At 44.6% G+C, this 22,665-nt stretch overlaps 2 protein-coding genes across 2 annotated transcripts in view; both read left to right on the forward strand.

Moving 5' to 3' along the window:
• Positions 1–15,384, forward strand: part of ZC3HC1 (zinc finger C3HC-type containing 1) — a 32,250-nt gene extending 16,866 nt beyond the window's left edge. Inside the window, exons 6-10 of the mRNA XM_040413438.1 lie at positions 2,359–2,507; positions 3,453–3,672; positions 12,183–12,371; positions 12,525–12,734; positions 14,743–15,384. Coding sequence (XP_040269372.1) covers positions 2,359–2,507; positions 3,453–3,672; positions 12,183–12,371; positions 12,525–12,734; positions 14,743–14,811 — 837 coding nt within the window. The 3' untranslated portion in view covers positions 14,812–15,384. The remainder of the gene's footprint in view (positions 1–2,358; positions 2,508–3,452; positions 3,673–12,182; positions 12,372–12,524; positions 12,735–14,742) is intronic.
• On the forward strand, positions 6,223–8,619 carry LOC120984871. Its single transcript, XM_040413439.1, has 2 exons — positions 6,223–7,428; positions 8,505–8,619. The coding sequence occupies exons 1-2, from the start codon at positions 6,634–6,636 to the stop codon at positions 8,565–8,567; spliced, it is 858 nt and encodes a 285-aa protein (XP_040269373.1). The 5' UTR covers positions 6,223–6,633; the 3' UTR covers positions 8,568–8,619.
• Positions 15,385–22,665: the final 7,281 nt, after the last annotated feature.

Below are 22,665 nucleotides of genomic sequence, written 5' to 3' on the forward strand. Positions count from 1 at the left end.
GTCTTGTGTTTTGCACTGCAGAGTATGTAATGTAACATATAAACTAAAATGAACGTATGCGAATATCAAAATCACGTTTGTTATGTAAAAGTGCTTGATGAGTCCAAAGTTGTTGTTTTTTAAATAGAGGAGTGTTGGTGTAGTCCACAGGAAAAGTGATTGTACTGTTCTCAGGGAATATTAAATGGGGTTTCTAAAAAAGGGTTTCTCCATCGTTGGATAAGTCTATAGACTTGTTCAGTGAGTTCTTTGCCCAGCTATGTTTGTGGTGTCACATTATAGGCCAGACCATATGTATAAGAAACAGCTGAATTCAGTATTTTGCATTGTAAGGTTTAAGGCTACTTTCACACTCGCATTTTGGGCGGATCCGTCATGGATCTGCAAAAACTGATCCATTACAATAATACAACCGCATGCATCTGTCATGAACGGATCCGTTTGTATTATCTGTAACATAGCCAAGACGGATCCGTCATGAACTCCATTAAAAGTCAATGGGAGACCGATCCGTTTTCTATTGTGCCGATTGTGTCAGAGAAAACGTTTGGCTCAGTTTCGTCAAGCAGACAGCAAAACGCTGCAAGCAGCGTTTTGGTGTCCGCCTCCAGAGCGGAATGGTGACTGATCGGAAGCAAACTGATGCATTCTGTGCGGATCCTTTTCCATTCAGAATGCATTAGGGCAAAACTGATCCGTTTTTGGAGCCCTGAACGGATCTCACAAATGGAAAGCCAAAACGCCAGTGTGAAAGTAGCCTTACGCGCAAGGTTCACAAATTCACATTTTTTGGCAATTTCTGGAGTGGAATCTACACTAATTGTTGCAGAACACTGTGCAATGCCAGTGAATGTTTTTACATTTGCTGTCAGCTGCTCTCATCCAATTAATAATGTATAATGTAAACTCTGATTCTGGAAAGTAAATATTGCAGACCCTAAGCACTCACTGGTGTAGCCCTTTAAAGGGAACCTGTCGTCACCTTTATGCTGTCCATACTAATGGCAGTATGAAGTAGAGACAGGTGAGTTGATTTCAGCGGTCTGTCATTTATAAGTTAAAAGTAAGTGGTTGCCGAGAACCAACATCACAATCATTGCAGACTGGGCCTGGAAAAGAGTCATGGCCACCTGAGAAGAGTCCTGGTTATTAATGAATTCCTGCTCTCCTGCCACCTGCTGATGACTGACGGGCTTCTACCTAGTTTTCTCCCTTTCTCTCTAGGAGAGAACTGTCAATCATCAGCAGATGGGTGAGTGCAGGAGATTATGGATAACCAGGACTCTTCTCAGGTAGATTTGACTCTTTTCAAGGCCTGGGCTGCAATGATTATGATGCTGGTTCTCGGCAACCACTTACTTTTAGCTGATGAGTGACACATCGCTGAAATCAGCATTTCTGTCACTACTTTATACTGCCCTCAGTGAGGTCAGCATAAAGTTGATGACAGATTCTCTTTAAGGGCGTACTTTAACTGCACTCATTTAAAGTGATTTCTTCTTATAATGTATTATTATTTAGTTGAAAGCGCCATTAATTCCAAGGTGCTGTACATCAAGAGGAGGTTACACATACAGAATATAAAAACACAAATACAATAAGCATAAACTTAGTAACAGACTGGTACAGAGGGGGAGAGGACTCTACCCCCAAGGGCTTATAATCTACAAGGGAAGAACACAGTAGGTGAGGGTAAAGGCTGCTCATCTAGCTGTGTGGTGGTAGCATGCAAATGGTGAGCTTTCCTGAAGAGGTGGGTTTTCCAGTTACTTTTGAAGGTTTGGATGTTGGTGGAGAATCTGATGTGCTGGGGTAACGAGCTCCAGACTAGGGGTGAGGCAGGATAATGATCTTTAAGGGACAGTTCTTTATTGTTCTTGTGGTATACTGGCCCAGATTTCCTAATGTGTCTGTGGCAAAAATCTGTCTAAAAAAGTGGGGAAATTTGGTGCATCTATGGTTTCTACACTTTTTCCGACATGCTCTGAATGGGACAGGGCTTTACAGGAAAGGAGGCAGACCTAAGATGTGCCATTTTGCTCCACCGTTCTGCTGTACAAATTTAACTCAAAGTAAGCCAACCAATAGAGAAAAGTGTCCGTCCCTGCACCAGATTTCTCCTCCAACCTGAGCCCCTGTGATAAATCCGATGCAGGTCTAGACAGCCGGTCTAAGCTTGCTCCATCTTTATGATTAATAAATCTGGGCTTATGTGTTTCATTATTAGTACATTTCATTAGCACATATCATTTACTAAAGGGAAGGCCTTGCATTTGTATCCTGATAATGTTTAAATAGAATAGTCCTTTCATGGAAGTCAACATTCTCTAATCGGGGGGATGTCTGTGTTTGTCTTAGGACCTTACAGAGGAAACAGTAAGCCTACTACTTCACTTGATTGAGGATGAGCTACAGGGACAAAAGAATGCTATGCACAGCTTGGGCAGTGACTCTTTGCAGGTGCACATCTCGGCCTGTATTTTGGCACTTTGTGGATGGGACAGCAGGTATGTTAAAATATTCTCTATTCTTGTTATAGCTTACTTAAAGTGGTATTCTAGTTTTTTCTTAGGCATGTTCACATCTGCCTTGGAGGCTCCATTCAAAGGCACTGTCACAGATTTTGTCAAAAATAGCAGAGGGAAAAGTCCTGCACGTGGGACTTTTTTTTTTCTCTGATAAAAAAAAGCATTCTACTGGGCGGAAACCGAGCGGATCCCCTTATAGTCCACTGAATCTGTTTGGCTCTGTTCGTGCAGAACAATGGAAATAAATATTACTGGTGTGAAAGAGGCCTAAGCATAATTTTAAGTACATGCATATTAGAAAACTGTATGATTACCTATTATAGAAAAATAGGAATAACCTGTTGGCCTTAAATGGGTCAGTTTGCCAACAAGCCAACGAAAGCTCAGAATTTGGTACAGAAAGTATATCAGAAAATTGAAAACTGCATATACTATAAAAAAAAATATATATTTGCTGAAACCTCAATTACCCCTATAAGATATGGGCCTAGATAAGACTCTAAGGGTCTGTTCACATTGCGGAATTTTGGCCAGATACCTTGCCAAAATTCTGCCAGTGGCCGCATGATGTCTGCCTTCCATTGGTTTCCTTGGGAGGCAGCAGTGTAGTTTGAAGGCCGGCAGTTTAAAGATGCAACCGCACCAAGAATGGACATGTCCCTTTTTGGCGCCATGAGCGGACAGTTGCCGCAGCAGGTGTCCACTTGTGGTTTAGTTCCATTCAATAGAGCTAAGCCGCAAGCAGGTTTGTGGCACCCAAATTGAACAACATGGCAGGAACCGCTCTGGTTTCTGCTGTGGTATACAGGGTGGATTTTTACAAAATCAAAATATGCCATGTGAATAGGCTTTTAGAGAGAATTGTAGTGCTTTATCTAAACCTAATATTCTGTGTTGACATGTTTTTTTTTTTTTTCTGTCAAGCCCTTCCTCTGGTTCTTTGCCTCTGTCTATCATTCACTGTCCTCGATGTATGAGGAGGGTTGGTCTATGGAGCTTCCAACAGCTGGAATCTGTAGATCTGGACTTATCAATAGGACCGCCAGGCACTCCAGTGTCTCCAGGAGAAGGCATCAGTGAAAGAATACCTTTGGGAGTTATGTCTCCAAACAGAAGGATCACTCGTAGTCGGGATCTTGAACAGGTAGTTTGAATATTCCAGTGCATTGTGTTCCTAAAATAAAGTTGTGTACTGGCATAGTAAGTGTTAATCTGCACCACAGCAGTTGCATTGCGGCCTCTACTGCTGCCCATGGGTGCTGAATGTAAAAGCGGAGTGTTGCAGTATCCATAGCTCTTCTCATGGTGGTGATCACCATATGTGGATACTGCGAGAATGAGCCCAACTTTATCTCACTGTGATTTTGTAGTAAAAAGGTCACAGAGAGGCACGGAGCATTATCAATCATGTTAATGCTCCGTGTTTCTTCTGTCCGCAGCAGGTCTTGGCTCTCATTCACGCAGAGGATGTCACGCACGGCATCCGCTCATGTGAAACAGCCCTAACAGTTGTATAATCCAGCAGACCACTACATCTGTCACTCAGAGTAGAGGGCAGGGGCACTTCACAGTAAAGCTCCGCCTCCACTACACTGAAAGGGGGTTTACCATCTCAGACAATGGGGGCATATCCCTAGGATATACCCCCATTGTCTGTTAGGTGCGGGTCCCACCTCTGGGACCCGCACCTACAATGAGACTGGAGCGAGGAAATAGCTGGCTTGGCTATTTCCGTCTGCCACATAGAACTGAATTGGAGCAGTGGCTGAGCGTGCGCGGTGTGCTCCTCATTCTTTGGGAGCAGCGCTTGGTGTTGGACAGACCGGGGTCCTCCAACCACAGCTCTCCCCGCTCCGTTCTCATTCTAGGTGCGGGTCCCAGAGGTGGGATCCGCACCTTTCAGACAGTGGGGGCATATCCTAGCGATATGCCCCCATTGTATGTGATGGGAATACCCCTTTAATGAGCAGAATATGGCAGATTAAAAGTTCATATTCTTACTACTCCTGATGATAGAAGCTCCAGAAAAGTTTGTCCTGCTCTCTACAGTCCCTTCCTAGCTTAGTCAGCAATTTAGTGTGGTTAAAGGCTCATGCGCATGGCTGTTGACGTTTTTCGGTCCACAAATTGCAGATCCGCAAAATACAGACAAGAATAGGACATGTTCTATTTTATTGAGGGTGCTGCGGAATGGACATACGGATGTGAATTGGTCTGCATCCAACCCGCAAACAATGCGGATCAGATGTGGACTAAAACAACGCCCGTGTGCATGAGCCCTTAGAGTGCAGACAGACTCCCTATAATACAAATAAATTAACTTTGTAATTTGCTTGTCTTAAAAGTCCTGCTGCCTTTATTTTCAATTAGATCCCTTTTGTCAGCCATGTGCTGCAAATTACAGATGGCTGCTAAAGGTTATAGATCTGAGGCTGGGAGCAGTAAGGGAGCAGTACAATGTACTTTGCATCCACATGACATTTTCAGAGAAAGCTGTGTTTGTCAGGTGTTCTCAGCAATGTTATTTCACTCACTGACACAGGACTCTTCAACGCTCTTCCTCTTAAGTGTCCTTTTTCACTGGATGGCAGGTACATTGCAAAGCACCACAAACTGGTTCTGAGAGCTGTAAATATAATTTAGGCCTTTGACGGCATGATAAAGTCATTTTGGAAAAGTATCTTTGTCTCATGAAAAAGTTACTTCAGACTTTAGGTCCTAATACTTTGATTTTTGGATAAACGGCACGGTGGTTAGCGGGTTCTCCTTTCTTACATTGATAGCTTACAGTAGAGATTAACAGTGTAAAATAATTAAAGGGTTTTTCTCGCTCGTATCATTGGTGGACACAGGACCGTGGGTGTAGCTGCTGCTTCCGCTAGGAGGCGACACTAGGCTAAAAAGTGTTAGCTGCTCCCGCCGGCTATATCCTCTCCAGCCTGGAGAGAGCATATCGGTTTTTAGCTTAGTGTCGTAGGAGGCAGACCTCCCTGCTCTGCAGGATCAATTCTGCTATTTTTTTTCTTTATTTCGTTCCCTTTTCAGGTCGGGGGAACATGGCCGCCTGGCCTCCCTGTTCTCCTGGGGACCATGGCCTGGGTTGGCTTCCCTCCCGGTCCAGCTCCCCCAAGAAGAAAAAGAGGACCGGGGCAGCCTCGCTCCCCTGCTTCCCATCAGCCAAGGGGTCACCTGGATCCGGCCCTCCATCCTTGCCAGCTTCCTGCCACTTCGGTACCAGCAGCTGAGGAGGTGACCCTGCTGGACCCGTCGAGGGAAGTGAACAAAAGAGGTGGAAGATGGTGTGAGTAGGCCGGATTGGGTGAGTATTCCTGTGTTCCCCCTATTCTTCACTGCCCGCTCCCCTCCTTCCCTTCTTCCCTCCTGGCCCAGGGGGGTTCCGGACGCCTGCCCCTCTAATTTTGGCCCCAGTCCCTATTTCGGCCTGCCTCGGTTGGCTGCGTTCCCAGTCCCACCTCGGACCCTTTTTTCCTTCTCACCTGGCAGGTCTCTGGGGTGCGCCCTCTCTTCCGGGCAGCCCCCACTCCTCCCTTTTGTTTTCGGCCGGCCGGAAGTGCTGCAACTAATTTAGCTCCCGTCTTCCTTTAAGGCCTACCCCGGTTCGCAGCCTTCCCGGCCACGCATGCCTCGGGCCCTTTTCTTCTCCTCTGGTGAGGTCTCCGGCGTGCTCCCTCACCAGCGTTTTATCCGCTTTGCGGTGAAGTCTCACCACTATCAGTTCGTGGCTTGACCCTTCGGACTAGCAACAGCACTGCGAGTGTTTACGAAGGTGCTCTCTCCTCTCTTCGCCCTTCTCCGTTCCAGGGGCATCGCCTTGATCCTCTATCTGGACGACATCCTTGTCAATGCTGCGACCTTCGGTCAGAACGAGGACAGTTTACTCATCACCCTGGACGCCTTGGCACGTTTCGGCTAGCTGGTGAACTTCCAGAAGTCAACAGTGCATCCAAGCAGGCGGATTACTTTGCTCGGCATGATTCTCGACATGGCCGCGGTGACAGTCTGCCTCCCCTCAGACAAGCGGTTATCCCTTCAGCGGTCGGTTCGTCTTCTCCTCCGGCGCAGACGTCCGTCGATCCGGTTTTGAATGCGAGTTTTGGGAACGATGGTCTCTTCCTTCGAGGGGCTTCAGTTTGCACAATTTCACACTCGTCCTCTCCAGCAGGCGATTTTGTCATCCTGGAACAAGACACAGAGTTCCTTGGACTATACCATCGCCCTTCCTCCACAGGTGCGGTCAGAACTCCAGCTCCAGGACCAGGTGGTGGCTCTCAACTCTAGCTTTGGTCTCTGGCAAATCCTTTTTCCCGGTCTCATGGTCGATCATCAACACCGATGCCAGCCTCCTCAGATGGAGCGGAATCTTCCCACCTCGGACAGTCCAAGGCAAATGGTCTCTGTTGGAATCAAGACTGCCCATCAACATTCTGGAACTTCGGTCCATTCATCTGTCCCTGCTTCATTGGACTCCTCTCCTGAGGTGACTGCCGGTCCAGATCCAGTCAGACAATGCCACAGTGGTAGTGTACATCAACCACCAGGGGGGAACCCGCAGTCGGGCGGTGATGGCGGAGTCGGCCAAAATTCTAAAGTGGGCAGAGGAATATGTACCAGCGTTATCGGCAGTCTACATTCCAGGAGTGGAGAATTGGACGGCGAACTTCCTCAGCGGGAAGACTGTGGACCCAGGCGAGTGGTCTCTGCACACAGAGGTGTTCGATGCCATCTGTCTCCGTTGGGGACGGTCGGACATGGATCTGATGGCATCCAGGATCAACCACAAGCTTCCCACCTTCATCTCGCGGACAAGAGATCCCCGGGCATGCGCAGTAGACGCACTGATGGCCCCATGGGACGGCTTTTCCCTTCTGTACGTCTTCCCCCCCCCCCCCCTCTCCTTCTCCTACCTCGAGTCCTTTGCAGGATCAAGAGGGAGGGCATCCAGAGTATTCTCATTGCTTCAGATTGAAGCCTGGTACACCTATCTCATCCCCCTAGGAGACGCTCCGTGGCCGCTTCCGCTCAGAGACGACCTTCTCTCTCAGGGAGACTGTGTGCCATGTGACTGCTGCAGCCAATCACCGTCCTAAGCGGTCACATGTGCATTCACAAATAAAGTGTGAGTGGGGTTTTTTCCACGGCGCCTCCCCAACGGCACTGACAGGAGGGTGATCCCCCACCTTCAGGACAGGAAACAACACAGAAGCTCAACTTTAGGTAAGGGGCGGAGGCCCCTTTTAATCAGTGTTTGTTTCCTGTCCTAGACAGCGTGGAAGCTCCTACCTGTGTGTGCAGGTTCGCAGAACATTCCTCCGCACGGCCTGGTTTCTGCCCCCTGTTTGGGGAGGGCCGTTGCAGTGGACAGGGGCTCCGGAGACGGGTGGCCTCCCTTCCCTGTACATTCGGCATAAGTCCTGTTCAAGGCAGCCCCGGGCTTATCCTGTAAACTCCGTTGGAGGAGCGCAGGACATCTTGCGGCATGGTGGCGGAGACTCCCGGAGGATGGAAGTCTCACTCTGAATCGCGGGCGGTACAGGCGTCGTGACGTTATAGTGCTATAGCGTCACGTACGGACGTCGTGACGTCACGGAGGTCCTTCAGAGCCGGGAAATGTAAATGGAGAGTGGATCTGTGTGAAGTGAATCGTGCTGTTCCCTTCCTGGAAATGTCAGCTCCTGTGGAATCGGATAACGCCCGCAAGCCTCTAGATGTGGCCGAAAGCACATTCAGACTGGTAAGTCTTCTCTCCTGACTTGGGCAGATTGATGTATTTGGTTATGGCTATTATCCACCTGGGTGCCTGGTGTTGGTGTGCTTTTTTTGATAGATTCTGAACCCTATTCCTTTTTTTTCCTTAAAATTGTAGGGTAGAGACACCTCCACCTCCAAGGCACCCGGGTCTAATTCTAATCGCAAAAAAATGCACTATCTGCAAAAAGTCATTTATGTCAAAAGCCAAAAAATCACTTTGCCCCAGATGTGCTGAAAAAGTGGTGGCTGAAGAATCTCTTTCCTTCTTAGACTCCATGCGGAGTATGATTCGGGAAGAGGTGAATGCAGCCTTGGAGTCTAGGTTATCTCCGTCCTCACCACAAGCTTATACGTCCTAAAAATCCCAGAGCTCCCAGTTATTTGGGTTGGATTTGGATGAAGGGGAGATTGCTTCTGACATAGATTCTGACTCATCTGACGACTGGGTTAGACCATTGTTTCTCCCAGAAGATACAGATAGTCCCTTAAAAACTGTAAGGGCTACTATGCACCTGGAGGAATGTAAAGAGAGTCGTTCCATCCAGGATCAGATGTTTCAAGGTCTAGGAGAAAGGAAAAGACGTGTTTTCTCAATCCATAATAATGTCAAGGCCCTAATCTCAAGGGAATGGAAGGAAGCCGAAAAGAGAGCCCCGATTACTAACACTTTCAAAAGGAAGTATCCGTTTTCGGACTCTGACTCAAATCTTTGGGATAAGACTCCAAAAATTGATGCTCCAGTAGCACGGATATCCCCAAAATCCTCCCTTCCATTTGAGGACATGGGATTACTCCGTGATCCAATGGATAACAAGTGTGAGAACCTACGGAAAAAAGCTTGGGAAGTAAATACAGCTATGTTTAGCCCAAGCATTGCATCGACCGGTACCGCCAGATCCCTGTCAGTATGGCTCAATCTGTTAGAGGATCATTTTGCAACGGGAACCCCAAGGGAAGAAATTTTAGCCTCATTACCGATGCTTAAACAGGCCTCAAATTTTCTAGCCAACGCCTCGGATTTAGTCAGACTGTAGGCAAGATCAGTGGCTATTTCTAATGCCACCCGCAAGGCCTTATTGCTCCGCTCTTGGTCTGTGAGGGGGATAGGCTTTTTGGGTCGGTGTTGGATGATGTATTAGAACAAGCTTCCAACAAGAAAAAAGGTTTTCCCACTGACTCTCAAAATATTTTCATCCGAGACGCTCCTTTCGTAGTCAAAGGAAACCAAAACCCGATCAAAAGAAGCGAGAATACTCAGGAAGATGGCAATCGTCAAGAGGAAGAAACAAAGGATTCCTCTTTAATCCTGACAACGCGTCAAAGGCCGCTCAATGACGCCAGAGGCCAGGTGAGAGAGAGATTAAAAAATGTTGTTCCACAATGGAGAGAGATAGAAACCTCCCCTTGGATACTAGCCACCATTCAGAGAGGCTTCATGCTGGAATTCAGCACCTACCCTCAAGATCACTTTTTTGTCAACTAGCCGTTCTCAAAAGAAGAGAAACAGTCCTTGCTAGAGAAAGAAATAAAAAAACTTAATTCAAAAAGATGTCCTACTACCAGTTCCAAAGAACCAGCAACAGCAAGGATTTTATTCCCCAGTTTTTCTCATAAAAAAAAAACAGGGGGTTCCTTCAGGCTTACTATAGAACTAAGTTCAAATGAAGGTGTCGCGCTGCCACACTTGGCTGTGATTCAAAGGACTTGTTTAGGATACGATACGACAGCTTTTAGGTGATGCCAAACAACGAGGTTCCACAGGAGGATAATCTCGGTCAGAAAACCACCCCTCTGTAGATATAAAGGTGCAGGAACATAGTGAAGGTCCACCAATATTTCCAATGGTAATAGCTTTTATTATACTCACAAAGGTATAAGATCAATAGGCATAAAACAGAATAAAATCTCTGTGGTTATAACACCGCTCGACCCAGGTTTCGCCACACCAGCTTCATCAGGAGCGGATGATACACCCACATATGGGCGTTCCTTTTATATGGGTGTCAAAATAACATTCAATCTTCTCCCATCCCCCTTTCCATTATAAATCCACAGATTTTTTTTAAAACAATTAAAATCCACCTAAAATAACTTCATTTATCCAATACATCATAGTTCTTGTCTCAGATGATATATGATCAAACCATTATTTACAAAAAAAAACATCGAGGGATGTCTTTCTCTTTCCAGATAAACACCTGTCCTCTCTATCTCCACACTGCTAAAAAGTCGGAAAGTTATCACCTCCAAGATCTATTACAGAACGTGGAAGGCTTTCCTTTTGTTTTCAGGTAACAAGATCCAGCAAAGTTCCTCAGTCAACCTGGACCTTCTACAGGCAGGTTTGAACAAGTGGCTCAAGCCATCGACCCTTAAAGTTCAGATCTCCACATTAACCATTTTTTTCTAGAGACAACCCTACCTGACCATCCTTTGATCAGGCGATTCATCAAGGGAGCAACTAGAGATTCCTCCAGGTTAGACTCTACCATCCCAGCTTGGGACTTGAATCTAGTCCTTACGGTACTGATAAGTTCTCCATTTGAACCGATTGAAGATATTTCCCTCAAACTCCTGACCTTAAAAACTACCTTACTTCTGGCCATAACAACGGCAAGAAGGGTGGGGGAAATGCAAGCCTGCTCGTGCTGTCCTCCCTATCTCAGGATTCTAGACGACAGGATAATCCTAAAACATTGTCCTTCCTTCCTCCCGAAGGTAGTATCCAGATTTCACTGTAATCAGGAGATCAATTTACCATCATTCTGTCCATCACCTTCAACAGACCTGGAGAGGCGCTTTCATAACCTGGACGTGAGACGTTGTGTGCTTACTTACTTAAGGATCTGGGAGGAAGATAGAAAATCGGATCACCACCTCCTTCAGTTTCAGGGGCCTAACAAGGGTCTGGCAGCCAGTAAAGCCACCATTGCAAGATGGATAAAGCAGAAGAATCTAGATCCTCCGAAGGGACTCCAGGCTTCTTCACAACGGGCTATGTCGACCTCTTGGGTGGAAAATGCGTCCATCTCAATTGAGGAGATTTGTAAAGCAGCTGTTTGGGCAAATCCAATGACTTTCTTCAACCATTATAAATTATTTGTCTTACATAATCAGGATTTATCCTTTGGGCGCAGAATTCTTTCTGCCGTAATCCCAACCTAGTGGAGACTCTGTTATTCCTCCTGTCAGTGCCGTTGGGGAGGCGCCGGGAAAATGGTTAATTACTCTTACCAGTAATTGGATTTTCCAATAGCCTCCCCAATGGCACTGGAGGTTTTCCCATCCTAAATTATGATTTCCTTGGATTTATAATTACATTTTCTCTTTGTATTCCGGTTGGATTAATATATATATTTTTTTTTTTTGCATCACTACCGTGTACTTTGTCATTTACTGATTAGGTAAGGGGAGGAGGCCCCTTTTTAAAGTTGAGCTTCTGTGTTGTTTCCTATCCTGGAGGTGGGGAGCACCCTCCTGTTAGTGCTGTTGGGGAGGCTATTGGAAAATCTAATTACCGGTAAGCGTAATTAACACTTTTCTTTTACAGTTTCCTGCTCTTGACCATTTATTTATTTATTTTAAATCTCTGACAATCCCTTTTAAAAGGTAACTCAGTCTTTGTTAAACACACTAAGGGGCATAAGCACTTGTTCACAGTGCTCTGCCCCTTCGGCTTGCTTTCATCAGCTGTTCTCGGCTTCTCGAGTGTATGCAATATGGATCCATAGTCTATATGCTCGCAGGTCTGAGCAGAGACGATGAAAGTTGAAGGAGCAGAGCACCCTGAGCAGTGTTTCTGTCCTTTGTGGAGTTTTTTGCAGAGTTTTATGTACCCTTTAAGGTCTCTGGTCTAATTAAGGTGAATTAAATTTATTTTCTCAGAGCCCCTCCTTGGCTAGCACTCCGCTGCGCAGTGGAGGATCTTCGGTCTCACCTGAGTCAGATACTGTACGGAGCCGCCCTGTGACTCGCAGCATGGGACATGGAGATGGCCAAGGAGCTACATCTGAAATGTATTCCAGTCCTCATCGTAGGGCTAAACGCCCTAGACTCTGTTCCACTAGTAGTACGGTAAGTTATAAAGAAGCCTGCCAGGAATATATAAAAAAAATTATGTTTTTTATATTTAGTTCTCTTTTCTATTAATTATGGATTTTATACATGCCCATAAAACATATTTTTTTTGTTAACTACAATCATTAAAACTCTCATTTGGTCATTCAGGATTCTTCCCCCAAGGGTTGTTTTGAGCCACTAAGTCAGCACAAAAGTTGGTGTCCCTGGTTGACAGTGGTGAAAGGAGGTGATAAGGGCAAATCACAAGCAAAAGAAAATGGAAATTCAGACCAGATAGCACTTGCTGGATGGAAGGAAGTGTTGCGAGTACTGCTTGGAGAGGAGAAATCCAGGACCCGATTGGAAGCAGATTCTTCAGTGAGTAACAAAAATGACACCCACTATTAAAAATTCTTAAGGTGCCCTTACACCTTGAATAGCTTTTGACCAGACATCACATTGCACTGTTGGCCGGTCTCACTAAAACTATGGGTTTGGCTGCCTGTAATCTAAAGGGGGGAGGGGGGTCTTTAATTTTTCCCAGCTCTACACCAGATCTGATTGGACAAAATCTTGTCTTTAAAAATTGCTGCATATCTTAGGCTACATGCACATGACAGCGAAATAAAAACGCCCGTTAAATACGGACATTTTTAACAGAGGTTTTTTTCACTGATGCCTTTCTGAGAAATGGACGTTAAAAATGAACCCATTCAATTGTATGGGGGCAGTCTGTCAGTGAAAAACGGACAAGATAGAGCATGTTCTATTTTTTTGACGTCCGTTTTTCACTGTCATGTGCATGTAGCCTTAGACTGGAGAATGAGGATCCCTGCCCCCACCATCAGTATGGATTCGGAGAACTGTCAGAGGCTGATGGGTGGAGGGCGTTTCACACGTCTCATAAATGTACCGTAATGCTGCTGCGTGCATGTTTAATTCAGTTTGGAAAGGCTGCTGACAGACATTTCGACTGCAGCCTATCTTCCAGCAAAACAAAGGGGCATGTTGGATTAGTCTCCGTACAACATTAAAATGTATTGGCTGTCGCGAGGCAAATTTGTTATCGCCGAAGTCTTGTGGGACTTCAGTGAATAACTTCAGGATTTCATTTTTGAACTTGAAAACCATTTTAAAACTTGATTCCGAAGTTGGCTGAGGTACCAGTCGGTACCAAAGCCGACTTCAGATACCTGTTTTAAAATGGTTTCAAGTTTTATAATCAAATGCCGAAGTTATTCACCAAGCCCATTGTGCCTCACCGAAGCCCATACATTTGAATACTGTACAGAGACGGATCTCCGTACAGCATTAAAAGGAAGTTTAGAGCTTCGTTCATCCCTAATTTTAACCTTTTTTCGATATAGTTAATAAAAACTTTACCTGAAATAAAATATTCAGATGTGTCTTGGGGGGGGGGGGGGGGGGACATTGTAGTGTATCTATCCAATTATGAAAGCTTTCTTCTGTAATGCAAGCTGCCATAGCAGCTAGATTTAGGAAAACAGGCCTGTATATATGGAATTTGTTGTTATCAGAGCTGGTGTTTTCCTATTAAAGGGGTTGTCTCACTTCAGCAAATAGCATTTATCATATAGAGAAAGTTACTGCAAGCCACTTACTAATGTATTGTGATTGTCCATATTGCTTCCTTTGCTGGCTTGATTAATTTTGCCATTACATTATACACTGTTCGTTTCCAGGGGTTATGGCCACCGGTGCAGCTCAGATATGAGTTAGCTGGGACAGGTGCTGCTGCACATGCTCCTACGACCATGGCCACCGGAGTAGCAGGCATTTTTTTCCTATAGTGTGCAAGCATGACCACTACAACTGGATTGCTGCTTGTTTTAAAGGGGTTTTCTGAGACTTTTTAACTAATGGATGGAGGTCTGGCACCCAGGACCCCCGCTGATCAGCTGTTTGAGAAAGCATTGGCACTCCTGTGAACACTGCAGCCTTCGTGCAGGTAACCAAGCATAGCGCCGTACATTGTATCACATCGTAGCCCCATTCAAGTGAGCTGTTCTTAGGCTGTATGAGCGATAAACGTGATGTCGTCGGTCTAGGGAAAGCTGCGAGAAGGTTGCGGCACTCACAGGAGCCCCAGGTATCAGATACTGATGACCTAGCCAGGGGATAGATCATCATTATAAAAGTCTCGGCAAACCCTTTTAATTGTATGGCTTCACAAATAAAATGTACTGCCTGGCCAGGGAGTTGCATGTTACATTGTAGACTGTTGATGCAGTTGGAATGTGCCCTCTTATCGTTTGTAATTTTCATTGTTATTGCTAATGGTATTTATGGTTTTTTTTACATTTGCTTAATACTTCATACATAATCCTAGTTAACCAGCATACATATTTGTGAAATCTTGTTTCAGAGTGTCCCAGAGAAATCTCACAAAGTCTTTAGAATATTTAGGCAGTGGCAAGTGTGCAGCTCATCATGATGGCCATGGGATGTTCGGCATTTTCTAGGTGATTTCCAGTTCCGTCACCACCTACCAGCTTTATCCATACCATGAGATGAATATGCCTGTGTTCTGTAAATTCTGATCTGTGCTGAGGACTATTTTATATAAATTACTATCCCCTCACAAATAACTGTAAAAAGGATTTACAGGCTATGGACACCTTCAGAGGCAATTTTTTTAAAATATCATTGCACTCTACTTATTGTGGGCTAAAAATCATGTTTTTAATTGAGCTTTAATAAGTATTTATGAGCTGTCAAGAGTTTTAAGAACAGGGCAACCGTCTGCAGATACACTCTCGATTTAAAATGAGTAGAATGAAAAAAATAATAATAAATTGCCCCAAAGTTGTCCATAGCCTTTAATTATTATACAGATGGAAAATGTCACTTACATACATCTGGGCAATTAATTGTGGACCAGGAACAGCTTGTAGTATATGGCTATTTTTGGATGTATGTTACACTGTGGTAGAGCAGGTGTGCGAGAGCTTCATTTCTTGTATATGTACTTGCATGCCTTTCTTGCTGTAATAAATATTCTGGAATATACAGACTGATACTGGTTTCTGTGGCGATGGCTTTGATTCCTGTTAATGACCTAAAATGTATCCTCACACTAGGTTGTACATGAATGGCAAACACTCCACATTATAAAATATGTTTAAGGCGCTGTTAAGGATGTAAAAGCGTATTACACTACATGTTTCCATCCTGCAGAGTCCTGCAAAAAAGGATACTTTAACACATACGTGTTTTTTGTATGGTGATGGATGCCACTGTATGGCATTTGTTTACCATATATACATGTGTATACGTTAAACGTGGGACAGAAACGTGATGTGTGCACTGCCTAAGAATTTTTTATTTTTTTTTTATGGCTTAAAGGGGTATTCAGGTAAAGTAACGTAATTTTTGATAAACTGCATTAAGGCTGCAAGCTGTGACCCAACCAGAACCCATACCTATACATATAACCAGAGTTTCAATTTACCGCCCCCTCTACTCAGTAATAACCACAGGGGCGTACATAGAATTCATTGGGCCCCATAGCAGAAATCTGAATTGGGCCCCCATGGTCCTTCCCAAGCCCCTCTGACTACCCATCCCTGGTCCGACCAACCTTCTACCCCAGCCCCTCCCTCACCCATGAACTGTGCCTTAAGTAGGTACATTGGTCCTACATTACACATTATTACAGTTTTTTTTTTAATAACCTGGGGGTGATTACGAAACAGTATGTACACAAGGGGTGACATTAGTAGGTATAATGTACTATATAGCACTACCGCCCAAGCCCACGTTCACATTACTGTCAGTTTTCTGTTCTTCTGATTTGTCAGAAGAAACAAAAAAACTGATCCTGTATTTTAAGCATCCGTTATGCTCATTTATGCACATTTTGCACCATTTCCGACTGAGATCTGTTATTTTAGACTAAAATACTTTGTGTAGGACTTTTTTTTCTATCTTAAAAAAAAAAAAACTGATCTCAGATAGAAATGGCTAAAGAGGATGCAAAATATGCATAACTGAGCATAACGGATGCTTAAAATACAGGATCAGAAGAATGGAAAACGAAACGGTAATGTGAACGCGGCCCGGTCACTGTATCCAGCAGGCTGTTCCGACAGAGAACATCCTGCCAGAGTTCACCAGATCCAGCATTGCTAGATTCTACCTTTCACTGCCGGACCCCATAGACCAGGGATGCCCAACCTGCACCTTCCAGCTGTTGCAAAACTACAACTGCCTGGACAGCTTACAGCTATTAGGGCATGCTGTGAGTTGTAGTTTTACAACAGCTGGAGGGCTGCATGTTGAACTTCCCTGCCATAGACTATAATGGGATCCAGACGCTTTCCAGAAGGGTTTCAGCCTGACAAAAACTGTTCTACTGGTGAAGGGCGGAATCCAGCAATGCTGCATCTGGTGAACTCTGGCAGGATGTTTTCTACCAGATACCGTTCATCAGAGATGTGAATAAAGACTTGGGGTGCATTCACACGACCGTAGTGTTTTGTGGATCTGCAAATTGCAGATCCGCAAAACAAGTATACCAGCCATGTGGGTTCCTCATTTTGAGTACCCCCACATGGCCGGCCCTATGATAGAAATGGCTATTCTTGTCATGCTCTATCTTTTTTTTACGGGGCCACAGAACGGAACTACAGATGCGGACAGCACATGGTGTGCTGTCCACATCTTTTGCGGCCCCATTGAAATGAATGGGTCCACATCCGTTCCGCAAAATTGAAGAATGGATGCGGACCCAGAATTACGGTTGTGTGAATGCACCCTAATACAGCATCAAAGTGCAATGATCAGATGACTTTATTTTGTCCTGTTTAAGTAAAATTAAACATCCGTAATACAGAAGCCCTAAAGACAGTGATCACAGACTAACAGCACGAGCCAGAATCTCAGACACAAACACATTTTTTTTATATACACTCACCTAAAGAATTATTAGGAACACCTGTTCTATTTCTCATTAATGCAATTATCTAGTCAACCAATCACATGGCAGTTGCTTCAATGCATTTAGGGCTGTGCTCCTGGTCAAGACAATCTCCTGAACTCCAAACTGAATGTCAGAATGGGAAAGAAAGGTGATTTAAAGAGGACCTTTCACCTGTATAAACGATGTTAACTGAGTATGCTGCCATATAGAGCGGCGCCCGGGGATCTCACTGCACTTACTATTATCCCCGGGCGCCGCTCCGTTCTCCCGTTATAGGCTCCGGTACCTTTGCTTCTTAAGTTATAGTAGGCGGGTCTTCTCTTGTCCTGTGGGCGTCTCCTTCTCCTAGGCTGCAGCGCTGGCCAATCGCAGCGCACAGCTCACAGCCTGGGAGGTTTTTTTCTCCCAGGCTGTGAGCTGTGCGCTGCGATTGGCCAGCGCTGCAGCCTAGGAGAAGGAGACGCCCACAGGACAAGAGAAGACCCGCCTACTATAACTTAAGAAGCAAAGGTACCGGAGCCTATAACGGGAGAACGGAGCGGCGCCCGGGGATAATAGTAAGTGCAGTGAGATCCCCGGGCGCCGCTCTATATGGCAGCATACTCAGTTAACATCGTTTATACAGATGAAAGGTCCTCTTTAAGCAATTTTGAGCGTGGCATGGTTGTTGGTGCCAGACGGGCCGGTCTGAGTATTTCACAATCTGCTCAGTTACTGGGATTTTCACGCACAACCATTTCTAGGGTTTACAAAGAATGGTGTGAAAAGGGAAAAATATCCAGTATGCGGCAGTCCTATGGGCAAAAATGCCTTGTGGATGCTAGAGGTCAGAGGAGAATGGGCCGACTGATTCAAGCTGATAGAAGAGCAACGTTGACTGAAATAACCACTCGTTACAACCGAGGTATGCAGCAAAGCATTTGTGAAGCCACAACACGCACAACCTTGAGGCGGATGGGCTACAACAGCAGAAGACCCCACCGGGTATCACTCATCTCCACTACAAATAGGAAAAAGAGGCTACAATTTGCACGAGCTCACCAAAATTGGACTGTTGAAGACTGGAAAAATGTTGCCTGGTCTAATGAGTCTCAATTTTTGTTGAGACATTCAAATGGTAGAGTCCGAATTTGGCGTAAACAGAATAGAACATGTATCCATTCTCTGATGGCTACTTCCAGCAGGATAATGCACCATGTCACAAAGCTCGAATCATTTCAAATTGGTTTCTTGAACTAATGAGTTCACTGTACTAAAATGGCCCCCACAGTCACCAGATCTCAACCCAATAGAGCATCTTTGGGATGTGGTGGAACGGGAGCTTCGTGCCCTGGATGTGCATCCCTCAAATCTCCATCAACTGCAAGATGCTATCCTATCAATATGGGCCAACATTTCTAAAGAATGCTATCAGCACCTTGTTGAATCAATGCCATGTAGAATTAAGGCAGTTCTGAAGGCAAAAGGGAGTCCAACACCATATTAGTATGGTGTTCCTAATAATTCTTTAGGTGAGTGTATATACAGTATGTATTTGTGTTGCCTGGTGACCTAGTGGCTGATACCTCACTGGATGTAGCAGCGGAGAATCAACGTCGAGATGCCCTGAGGCGGATCTTGCCACCAGTTGTGAGGGCAGTCAGAGATGATAGACCCTTCAACATCAAAACTGACCCACCAGATATCGACAGTTCCGGGGTGAGCCCTCTTCCTGAGACATTTCCTGAGGTGAGGGAAGAGGACTTGCTTAATATCATGGGACATCTACTGTACCATTGTTATGTGAGCTTAGCTATGATGGCTCCCAGTGATCTTGATATGATTGACCTTTGTGTGAGAGGTCGGCTGATCTCCACTCACAATCCTGTCCTGGAGAAGGCATTGAGATGGGCTCAGGAGATGATTTGTGAATCGATCTCCCTTGCCATCTCTTAAAATGTGGAGGTGTCAGAAATAAGAACTGCCTTATTCCTAGTTATTATAATGTCTGCTGTGATAATATATGTTTTATGTGTTGTGGTGTACCATGTTCTGGTGGGATTCACATATATATACAGTATGTATTTATGTATTTGTGTTGCCAGGCCAGCAGCCATTGATGAATTGGTTTAAGGCTACATATAGACAATGTCTTTCTCATACCTGGGAAAACAGCAGCCTGCTCCCCGGGGAGTAGTTAGCACAGAGAGGCTAACGAGGATGGGCCCATTTGCTGGTCACACTCGGGACAGGGGATAGCAGACTCTCCGGTGGGGGCTTCCTAACCAGAGCATGAACCGTAATCCTTCATAACTTGTTCAGGAGGAATCGGATGTCCCCAAAATCTAGCTTATCGTCTCTGGTATGATGGGGGCATCGCATGGACACCAGACATGGCATATCAACTCGCCTTCATCTTATTAAAATAAGGATCTCATCTTCCGAGCATCCTGGACGTGTAGCGTTTGATATGCTAGAACTCGGAACGATGAGATATGAATTATGAAGAAGTGCTGGGGTCTGTATCTTCACCAGGGCAACTGGGAAACTATCTTTTTGATATTCTCATACCTGTTCCCTAGTTGGCCAGGGGGCCGGATGCATGGGTAATGTAGCTTGGCCCAGGGGGGCTGAGCCAGAGGTGGGAGTGAGAATCCCCTGCAGGCCTGCCCCTGGAGGAAAGGCATAAAAATGCAATCCCTGGAAATTTGGGTGTCACAAAGTGGGAGATCCAATCGAATTGGTTTGTGCACCATTACTCTGCCCAAATCTTCCGGGAGGAAAGGACTTTTACCACACAAATGTTAAGTATTAGAACTTTCTTTGTTTTCTCCCTTTTATTTTACACTTGTGTGCCATTCATGTATATCTCTTGTTAATCATTTTTTTTGTAACCAAGTACTGTCTATTTTTTATACATTAAACCTAAAAGGTTGATGGTTTGTCTTGTAACCTTAAGAACCTGTTAGCGCCATGAAGAGTGTGCAGTCTGAGGCTGTATGTTGTTTTTCCGTGAGGCTTGCTATCGTGTGGGTGTCTGCTTGCGAGTGGAACACTAAGGGGTGTCCTGACGACCTTATAACTGACGGGTGGTGGCAATGAAAGTTTTGTGTTAGTGCGTGGGTGTTCTTGCAGGCTTCAGGTGGCGATTTATGCTTAAGTTACGGTCCGGCGTAACAGCGTGTGAGGGCGTGAGGTGAATCGGCCTAAAGGGCTTGGGCAACCCTTGTCACGTGATGCGGTGGGCTGGTCTGGTCCCCAGTACGTGACAGTTAACAACATTTCTAAAACCAGTTTTGAATAGTTTGAGGGGTGTCATTTCTAAAATGGGGTTGGCTCTATTATGTAAGCCCCACGAAGTGACTTCAGAACTGAACTGGTCCTTAAAAAGTGGTTTTTGGAAATGTTCTTAAAAATTTTAAGACTTGCTTCTAAAATTCTAAGCTTTCTAACGTCCTAAAAAAATAAAATTACATTTACAAAATGATGCCAACATAAAGTAGAGATATGAGGAATGGTTACGTAATAAATATTTTATGAGGTTTCACTTTCTGTTTTAAAATCAGATAAATTGAAATTTCGAAAATTGCGAATTTTTCAAAATTTTTGGTAAATTTGGGATTTTTTCATAAATAAAGGTTAAATACATTGACTCAGATTTATGACTATCATGAAGTACAATGTGTCACGAGAAAACAGTTTCAGAATGGCTTGGATAAGTAAAAGCGTTTCAAAGTTATTACCACATAAAGTGACACATGTCAGATTAGAAAAATTAGGCCTGGTCAGGAAGTGGTTAAGATTGGAACTCCAGGCGCCATAGCATGATGCAACTGATAATAGTAAGATACCTTTGGTACCTACGCCTCTTGTGTGTGTATGTATTCTACTGACCCCAGCTCCAAATTCCAGGTGATCGCCGGGTGACTAGTGCCATTGTGTAGTACCTGCTTAGAATGATTTGTTAGCAATATGGACATCAGGGGTAGGACTAGATCTGTTCCCTTTTCTTTCTTTATGAAACTGTATAATTAGTGTTTTTGCACTTTCTTCTGCCAGCATCAGATTGCCACAGTCCCTCAAGTGACAGAGGTTAGAAGATCTGAGAGACTGGCTGCACGTTAGGTCATCTCACAGTCTATCTGTTTTCACTTGTTGCAGTGTTGTTGTTGGTAATGACCACACCTCTTGTCTCAGGTGTAGCTTGTGGTCATTACTGCTCCTCTATTTAGTTTGGACTAACACTTCATACCATGCGGTTGATATTCTCTGCCCTGAAGTTGGAAGAGCTGGTGTGTGGTCTTCATCTGAGTTCCTGCTAATCCATTTTCTATTGAAGATAAATGTACTTCTCTTTGTTTTGTGTTGTTCCCATTTGCTCTATGTTTACTAGGTCTCGGGGAGACGCTGGTTTGTTAATCTGGGAAGGAACCAGTAGTCTCAGACCCTTTGACTAATCCTAGGGATTTTCAGGGTTACTAGGGCCTAGGTTTATGGTGTATGAATATTCCCACCTTCAGGACACAGGAGTCAGGGCTAGGTTTAGGGTTTCCTTAGGTGGTCATCATTTCCCTTTTCCTAGCCTTGAGGCCTAGTTCCTGGTCATTTTCCTTCTGTTGTCATTCTGGTGTTCCTATACTGTGACACAGATAAATAGGAAACCATTCGGTTTTCACACTTGTCATTCACTTTAACTTTGTTCGACTTTATAGCTTACATATCAATTCTGTTTTTTTTTATTTATAAAGCAGTAGTACATGTAAATATACAGTCGTGGCCAAAAGTTTTGAGAATTACATAAATATTGGAAAAGTTGCTGCTTAAGTTTTTATAATAGCAATTTGCATATACTCCAGAATGTTATGAAGAGTGATCAGATGAATTGCATAGTCCTTCTTTGCCATGAAAATTTACTTAATCCCAAAAAAACCTTTCCACTGCATTTCATTGCTGTCATTAAAGGACCTGCTGAGATCATTTCAGTAATCATCTTGTTAACTCAGGTGAGAATGTTGACGAGCACAAGGCTGGAGATCATTATGTCAGGCTGATTGGGTTAAAATGGCAGACTTGACATGTTAAAAGGAGGGTGATGCTTGAGATCATTGTTCTTCCATTGTTAACCATGGTGACCTGCAAAGAAACGCATGCAGCCATCATTGCGTTGCATAAAAATGGCTTCACAGGCAAGGATATTGTGGCTACTAAGATTGCACCTCAATCAACAATTTATAGGATCATCAAGAACTTCAAGGAAAGAGGTTCAATTCTTGTTAAGAAGACTTCAGGGCGTCCAAGAAAGTCCAGCAAGCGCCAGGATCGTCTCCTAAAGAGGATTCAGCTGCGGGATCGGAGTGCCACCAGTGCAGAGCTTACTCAGGAATGGCA

This window comes from Bufo bufo, chromosome 1 (genome assembly GCF_905171765.1).
Source record: "Bufo bufo chromosome 1, aBufBuf1.1, whole genome shotgun sequence".
Taxonomy (NCBI): domain Eukaryota; kingdom Metazoa; phylum Chordata; class Amphibia; order Anura; family Bufonidae; genus Bufo; species Bufo bufo.

Excerpts from the sequence above, each read along its gene's own strand:
- LOC120984871 (XM_040413439.1), top strand. The coding sequence starts at position 6,634 with ATGCGAGTTTTGGGAACGATGGTCTCTTCCTTCGAGGGGCTTCAGTTT. Across the intron at positions 7,429-8,504 it reads TCCCTTCTGTACGTCTTCCC|AAAAATCACTTTGCCCCAGA; the intron begins CCCCCCCCCCCT and ends TGTCAAAAGCCA.